Source organism: Pelodiscus sinensis, chromosome 26 (genome assembly GCF_049634645.1).
Source record: "Pelodiscus sinensis isolate JC-2024 chromosome 26, ASM4963464v1, whole genome shotgun sequence".
Classification (NCBI taxonomy): domain Eukaryota; kingdom Metazoa; phylum Chordata; order Testudines; family Trionychidae; genus Pelodiscus; species Pelodiscus sinensis.
Genome location: NC_134736.1, coordinates 6,476,204 through 6,484,544, shown reverse-complemented (window position 1 = coordinate 6,484,544; position 8,341 = coordinate 6,476,204). Strand labels below are relative to the sequence as shown.

At 43.6% G+C, this 8,341-nt stretch overlaps 1 protein-coding gene across 1 annotated transcript; it reads left to right on the top strand.

Annotated features, from left to right (window-relative positions):
* The first annotated feature begins 4,933 nt into the window (after positions 1–4,933).
* On the top strand, positions 4,934–8,341 carry BTG4 (BTG anti-proliferation factor 4). The gene is made up of 5 exons (XM_075909642.1): positions 4,934–5,114; positions 6,024–6,246; positions 6,795–6,932; positions 7,425–7,623; positions 7,863–8,341. Exons 2-5 carry the CDS (start codon positions 6,074–6,076, stop codon positions 8,052–8,054), a joined length of 702 nt encoding a protein of 233 aa, XP_075765757.1. The 5' UTR covers positions 4,934–5,114; positions 6,024–6,073; the 3' UTR covers positions 8,055–8,341.

Below are 8,341 nucleotides of genomic sequence, written 5' to 3'. Positions count from 1 at the left end.
AGTTCTATTGTTTAAATTACTTCTCTATCAGGTTCCAGTAGTGCAGGTTCAGAAGAACTATAGTATCCATTGATTCTTTCTTGTTTGATGCCCTCTGTTAACTATACAAACAAAGTATCCACATGGCTGGGACAGAAGGGATGAATTTAAAACTCTGTATATCTCTTCATCACCCCACTGGGGAAATGCTGAAATGCCCCCACCTCGCTCCTTTTTTTCCAAGTGGAGCAATGAACTCGAGGCTACTTCTACAGAAGAAAGTAGACTAGAGTTATGCAACTCCAGCTACATGAATCAAGTAACCGGAGTCCACATACCTTAAGTTGAGTTACTGCAGGGTTTACACAACAGGAGGCCGATAGGAGAAACTCTTCCATTGACTTCCCTTACTTTTCTCATGGGGGATAGAATAACAGAGTTGATGGGAGTGCGATCTGCAATTGATTTGGCAGGCCTTCACTAGAACTGCTAAATTGATAGCCGGTGGATTGATCAACATCAATCTGTGCTGTAGTGTAGATGTAGACTTAAGCTATACTATGAAACAAATGCCATTTAATGTGTCAACTATTGTGTAGGGACCCAAGACCTGATTAGCTGAGGCTTGTTTACACTTAAAAATTAGATTGACCTGGCTATGTCACTCAGGGCTGTAAGCAATTTCACTCCCTACATGCCATAACGAGGTTGACCACACCCTGAATGGCCAACAATCAATATCAAGGGGTACTGGGGAACCGGTGTGAGTTTGTATAGGTTTGGCACTAGCTTGTATTATCAGTCTTAGTTGCATTACTACCAGATTCACCCATAACATTAAAAAGAAGTACCATTTCTGGAATGGTAACTTCCTCCAAAGTTTAACCACTATTTGTAATTGCCTCAAGGTGCCAAAACTTGTCATCTCTGGAAATAATTATGGTTCTCCGTCTGCCTGTTTTTTCAGTCATTTTCAGCAAAATTAATGCAATTAAAAGATGCCCTCTATTTGGAACCTTCACACAGCAGCTATTTAAAAAGAAAGAGAAACTGATGTAGCTGCAATTTTTGTCTGAGGCATTCAGCCCAGAAAGCTACCCACTAAAATCTCCCTCTTTAAAGCTATTTTTAATCTTTAGGATGCAATTCAGGCCTCAAACCTCAATGTCCAGTTTGCCACAGACAATTGTGCCTAATGGGTCCTGTTTGTGAATGTCATATTACACCCACAGTGCACATTTTGGTGTGTAACGTGCCATGAGGCGTGGGTTCACTGAAAGTTAAATTCTCTGCAGATTCCACAACGAGAAACTAACAGACTCCGGTTAAGCCCTGTAGTGAATTAGGGAAAATCTATATGATAATACATTTTGTTTCCTGCAGTCAAGCATCATCCTCAAGAAAGGAGAAAGAATGACTCAAGATTAGACTCTGCATTACAGAACACTGGCCGGGAAGGAGGGCTGTGAATAAAACACTCACGCATGCAAGGAAAGATGTAGGTTCAAATCTTGGCTTGATAGCTGACTTTCTGAAGACTCATTTGCCTTCCCTGTGCTTTATGTTTCTCCATCCATAAAGCAGGGATAATAATACCCTGCTTTTACGTAATACTTCCCATGTGTAGGTGTCAAAGAGCTTCATGAAGTAGGTCAATATAATTCTCCCCATTTTAAAGATGGAGAAAGTAAGGCATAGACACATGAAGTGAGCTGCTCAAGGGGCAGTCACACAGCCAGGAGTAGAACCTAGCCAACCTGAGTCATATGCTAGTGCGCTAGTCCTTAGGCCATACCATCTGTGCAGGGCCGTCCTTAGGCATACACAGAGTATGCAGCTGCGTAGGGCACCACTATTCTGGGGCACTACTCTGCCAGGACGGACAGTAAGCACCAGAGTCGGTGGGGGCCCTGCTCCAGTAATATTTGGAGCTGGGTCTCTCTCCCGGCTCTGCTTGGAGCAGTCCCTGGCCCCCACCTGCCGGCCCCCCCATGCGTTCTCCCACCCCGGCCCCAGAGTGTCCTCCCCAACCCCGGACCATCCCTGCCATGCGCAGCTTTCAGTGCAGCTCCCCCTTGCTGGCGTGTGCAGCGAGACGCCCGGGTGTGACATGACGTCATGGCCTGGGACTTTAAAACTGCTCGGTGCCGCGTTGCGCCACTTGGCCTAGCTCCGGGTTTGGAGTCCGGGGCTCGAGCGCAGACTTCGGCCCCGCAAAGTGGAAGGCAGAAGGTAGGGGAGGGAGAAAACTAGGGGTTGGGAGAGGAAGGGGCTTGTGTGGAGGGGGAGGAGGAAGAAAGGGGAAGGCGCCAAGACACAGGGTGGAGGGGAGACAAATGCCAGGGGGCCAAGTGCAGACAATGAGGAAAAGGGCAGGAGGGGAGGTGTCAGTGGTAGGGGGAACAGGGTGATGCTGGGACAGGAGAGGGTAAGGGCACTGGGGGCTAGAGAGGGAAGTGCTGGGGTGGGCATGAGAAAGGTGGGGATGGAGCAAGTCATGTGTGAGGGCACAGAGGGGCATGAGGGGAATGGGGGCAGAGAGTGGTGAGGGGGTGGCATCAGGGAAAAAGGAGGCAGGGGCAGTAAGGGAAGGGGAAGGCACCAGGAGGGTGCAGGGGTAAGGGAAGTTGCAGGTGCCAGGAGATTCTGGGGGTGAAGCAGAAGGGCAGACACCTGCAGGGGAGGGACCAGCACCAGAGGAGAGAGGCAGGGCCGGTGTGTAGAGGGAGGTGTTAGAAGAGGGGATGAGGAGGGGTAGCTCACATGATCAGAGTGGGGCTACAGGAGGAGTGGGCACGGGGGGAGAGAAGGGCTGGTGGAGGGGGGTAGGAGGGCTGAGGGCAGTGAGAAGGGCAGGAGTCAGCAGAGGAGGGTGAGGAGTTGGGGGGTCAGCAGGCACCAGGGGAGCTGATGGAGCAAGGGGAGGAGATGTGGCAGCAGAGAGAAAAGGTAAAGGTTTATGAGATATTTATTAATAACTTGAGTGTCACAGTGGCACATCCAAACCAGCCACATGAACTCAGTACTGGTGCACAACACAAAATTCATTCTGCTCATGGGAGGAAACTCTTAAGCTATGTCTACACTGGTGGCTTCTTGCGCAAGAACATCTTGAGCAAGGGTTCTAGTGCAAGAACTCTTGCACAAGAAAATGTCCACACTGCCATGCGGGAGATGTGCTTTTGTGCAAGAACATCCTTGGCAGTGTGGACGCTCTCTTGCGCAAGAAACCTCTGATGGCTATTTTAGCCATAGGGGTTTCTTGCACAAGAAATCCCTGCTGTACATCCCCACTGCCCTCTTGTGCAAGAGAGCTTATACCTGTCAGGAAAGAGCATAGCTCTTGCGCAAGAAGCTCTCTTTTACCATGCCTTACTGTACATTTTCTTGCGCAAGAGCAGGTGGGCAGTGTGGATGCTCTGCGGAAGAGTGGCTGTTCTTGTGCAAGAAGCCGTGAGTGTAGACATAGCCTTCCTTGCTTAGAACAGAGTTGGAGTGAGGGGGGAAGGTAAGTTTCTGTGAGGTAGTGACATTAGGGGTGATAATTGGGGAAGCTATCTTTGTAATGGGTGAGATAATTAGAGTCTTTGTTTAAACCCATACATAAAGTGTCAAATTTAAGCATGAATGACAATTCTGAAGCTTCTCGTTGAAGTCTGGAGTTAAAGTCTCTTTGAAGCAATATGCATGTTTTAAGGTCATTAAGTGAATGATCAGTCTGGCTGAAAAGTGATATATCAGTGGAGGCTTATCTTCCCCTTATCTACTGATATCTCTTTAAGACAGGAATTTAAACGGAAAATACTGCCCTTTTAAGTGGTAGAAGAGGCCACTGCTTTCAAACAAGGAGTTATTTGTGGATGGCAAAAGAAATCCACAAATACAAAGCCATGCTTAAAATGGAGATTTAGACGCCTGTCCTGCAAATTCACTTCAAATTCCTGAAACCCCATTCATGTCTATGAGACCACTTGTGTGAGAGGTTTGGCAGTGCATAGGTCTTTGCATGGTCGGGACCCTAGGTTTCTTCATTATTTTAAATTGTTTCTAGCAAGGGAAATGCCATGTGGATACAAATCTGATTTTACCTTAATCTTTCCTTTTTAGCTATTTGATAGGGGCAATGCACAGCATAGAGATGACAGTAGGTCCCAAACAGATAAACAGACTTCCTTCCCCATGTGCCTCTGGCAAGTAATGATACAAACTCCTAAATAATGAAAGACTTGCTTTTGAGAAAGTGCCTTCTTCTAACCCCTTTAAAAATTAATCTCTAGAGTGCTTCTTTATTCTTTATAAAAGTGTTTCAGAAAATATCAGTTATTGTAAGTAACACAAAATATACATATTGATAGAAATGAATGATGCATTATTGTTAATGATAAATGCAAAATAATACACTTTTCAAAGACATGACTAATTTGAGGGTTGCACAGGGAAAATAACTAGCTTGTTTCAATTCTGTGCTAGCTGCTATAGAGAACAACATTCATGATTAATTATTGAGTCTGGTATTGCTGCTCTTGATTACGTATATTCCTCACAGATACTAAAAGTTCTGGGTGTCACATAGATAAACATGACTGAAGAAAATACTGAATTAATCACAATGTTCTTCAGAAAGGAAGCCTAGTGTGGGTTGAAAGCAGATAAATTGACAGTAGTCTTGAGTGTTTGTAGTGTTGTAGCTGCTTTGGTCCCAAAATATGACAGAGATAAAGGGGAAGACACAATATCTTTTATTGGATTAGCTGCTATTGGTAGAAGAAACAACTTAAGAAGTTACACCGAGCTTCCTCCAGGCCTGGAAAAAGTAACCAGAGAGTATCACAGCCTTGGAAAAAGCAAGTTGAATTCAGCATAATGGATGACACCTGTTCAGTTGTTAAGCTCTTAACAGCCAGTTGACTTCTATTTTTATATATACCTGAAGCAGACACTTTGTAGAGAAGACACTGTTGGTTGTAAGAGTAGTTAGTGGCAGGAGTTGACATGTGTGGGGGTAGCTTCTGAGTATATGGTTTGCAAAGGCAACATGCTTGTGTTTTGAGTTGTTTATTGCTCTTAAAGTGTGTCTGAGAGTTTTAAAGTAGCTGGGATTTCATCTGATCTACCTGACAAGGTCTATTTTAAAGGTAATATTTACTGTTCTGTGGCATGGACAAGGACTTCAGTAGCACATTGTCTCTGTAGGCTAAGGGCTAATGAAGTACTAGAATGAATATATGATGCTTATTCTGGTCTCTAGCATGCCAGCACTGGGTGGAATACTGGCTTGCTTTCTATTTCTCTAATCTGTCTTCTACTGTGCTTAATACACTGATGAGTAATGTGAGTTAACATCTGTAACTAGGCAACATCTCTGTAAACAGGAACAATTTTATTAGGTAGTTCTAAATTATTTCAGAACCAACTCTCCTGTAGTCTACTGTTTGTGTTAATAAGCATGTTGAAATAATGCTCATTCTTGGAGTAAAGGTTTTTCTAGTCAGCTGCTCCAGCCAGACTGAGAACTGTAGTCTAGCTAAAATCCTTCATTAGTAATTCACACCACTAATTATAGTGGTGACAACTTGTGACTCTCTCATGAGTTCTGATATTCGGAGACTTGTTTGAAAATCCAGCTGCTGGAATTGTAACAACTCTTGCATCTTTTTTAAAAAGCTTTTAACTAGCATAGCTGCAGAGAAGCTTGAAAAGCTACCTTAGTATACCCCCAAAATATCAAAATCCCATTTTCTTAAAAATCTCAATACTTAAGTATCATGAATTTTGCTTTGAACACTTAGGCTTGACAAGGCTGCAATTGATCAGGTATCTTTGTCTTAATCAGCCTATTAATTGAGTCATGCTGTTACTTAATATTTGAATCTTGTGGGACAAACCACTTCAATAAACGCACACTCTTCTGGTCTCTCCAGGATTTCTAAGGGCTCTTTAGCACGGTTTGTCTAGGTTCTCCACTCTTTGCCCTTATGAAATATAATTAATGCACTAATGTTAGCTAGTTTCTTCAGCATTATTTTCTTTCTCTCTCTCTGCAGAGATGGTCTAATAACTAGCACATCCTCTAGCAGTTCAGATTAAAAAGAAAATGAAAGACGAAATCGCTGCCACTGTCTTCTTCATCACAAGGCTGGTGAGGAAGCAAGACAAACTGAGCAAGCACAAAACTGAGAAATTTGCAGCTAAGTTGACGACAATACTGTTTGAAAAGTATAAGAACCACTGGTACCTAGATAATCCATCTAGGGGACAAGCCTTCAGGTAACAGACTTGGCCCGTGCTTCTGGTAAAAGGGGGTTGATGTCTTGAAATAAACAGAGTGTAAGGCTCTGGGAACATCCATGTGAATAAATAGGTATTCCAGGAATAGTTACAGGATGAGGCGAATGTTGGAAAATGCAATGAACCGAAGAGGGTTAACTAAGAACTCTTTGTTCTGGCTAAGCTTTATAGGAGGAATGAATCTCCATGGAACAGAGCAGATGTGGTAATGCAGGCTGGTTGCACACTTAAGGAAGCAAATGATTTCTTGATGAGTACGCATCCATGACTGAGGGCTGGTTCTCACTGTAGCATTAGCTCAAGTTAATCTCTGTGGGTGTGGAAATGGCTACATTGCAGAATAAACAAATGAGCGAAAATATGTGTGCTGGTAACTGACTTGTGCTAACCCCAGAGTTAGGATTTGAGTTATCTGGCTATGTGCCTATTAAAACCGTAAGATCAAGCGTAGTGGTATTTTTAAATTGAGTTTAACTGCAGTGAATGCAAGCCCTGTGATGTAATACTACTCCCGAATTACTCTTTAGGTGTATACGGATAAACAAATATCAGACAAGAGACCCTGTACTGGAAAAAGCTTGTTCTGAGAGTCATGTGGATTTTGATAAGCTTGGCTTGCCAAAAGAGATCACCATATGGGTTGACCCATTTGATGTGTGCTGCAGGTGAGGTCTGAACTTAAGTTGTGTAATCGTCACCTATCTCCTTGTTGTCCACTGCCTCCAGGGCATTCCACAGAACGAGTATGGACTTGGTTCTAAAAATGTATTGGCAAGAAAGCATACGATGTTTAGGAGCTGTGGATTTTCTCATAATCCAATAACTAGTCTAACTTGATTAGAAAGTGCATCCTTCTAACCTGTCTAAGGACTGGTGCTGGCTCCTAGCTCAAACTGAAACTTGTAGAACTCGTTAGCAACTTTACCTGCAAGAGGTGTTCCTTCTGTCTGAAATACAGCAGACCCTCCTGAACTAATATCTTGTTAATGCACAAACATGCAACCGTAGCCTCTAACTATTCACGGGAAAGATGTACTAGCAGAGCACTAAAATCTGGGGTTCTAACATAAGGATGTCATAGATGTGAGTAGATAGCAATGGGCCGTCAGAGCTGAATTATGCTATAAACTGAAATAGAACGCCTCCCCTCAATATAGGTATGGTGAGAAGAATCTGCCTTTCACAGTTGTTCACTTTGACGGTGCTGAGGAGGACCGAGAGATCTCTCAGCGCATCAGCGAAGCTGTTGACAAAGTGACTTCAGATTATTATTCTGGCACCTCCTCAGATGAGGAGAGTTATACCAAGGAAGCTAAAGCTATCCCTACGGTCAGCAACCCAAATAGTGTGTACCAGGTAAGATGCTGGTTGTGTCCTATCCTTCTTTCCTGCTGTAAAGGAGGAAACGGCAATGTCTGGCCTATAACTTGTAGGATGCAGTGGTAGGCCTCCTGTATTTCTCTCGATCCTCCTGTCATCCCAGAGCAACAAAGTGTAAGGATGAGCAGTGACTCTATCTCTATGCTGTCCATAATGTTTGAGACGGACCTGGAGGCCAAGCCTAACACAAGTCTCTAATCTATTCCTGTGTTTAGTTTGGAGACTACTGCAAGCTGCCCCTCCAGCCATGGTCTTGGTATCCTCGCAAGAAGACCTATACAACCAATGGATTTCATCAGGCAAGTGCTTACTATCCCCAGCACAAGGGCTTCAAATGCTACTGGCCCTCAATTGCTTTTGCTGGACCTCGTGTGGATCGTTATCATTGGGTGAACACCAATCGATAGAGCAGTGTCTGCACCACTCTCAACCTGGCTCGTGTGGCTGAGTAAAATACTGGACTACACGAAAAAGAAGCTTGAAGCTTTCACAAAAACCTATCCAATCAAAAAAGTACTAAATTCTGCCTTCTCCTGTCTGTTCTATTTCTCTATCCCTAATTTTATATACCTGATGTGTAAAGATTTTACTAATTTTTTTAATGTATTTTATATTACTCTAAGATACTGAAAACTAACTTGATTCTACTTGTAATTTAAAAAGGAAAGATGGAGACTAATAAACTTAGTTGTGG

Bases quoted from the DNA above. Each gene is read 5' to 3' on its own strand.
- BTG4 (XM_075909642.1), top strand. From the start codon at position 6,074: ATGAAAGACGAAATCGCTGCCACTGTCTTCTTCATCACAAGGCTGGTG. The intron at 6,247-6,794 runs GTAACAGACTTG...ATTACTCTTTAG, and splicing joins TCTAGGGGACAAGCCTTCAG to GTGTATACGGATAAACAAAT. The intron at 6,933-7,424 runs GTGAGGTCTGAA...CCCTCAATATAG, and splicing joins CCATTTGATGTGTGCTGCAG to GTATGGTGAGAAGAATCTGC.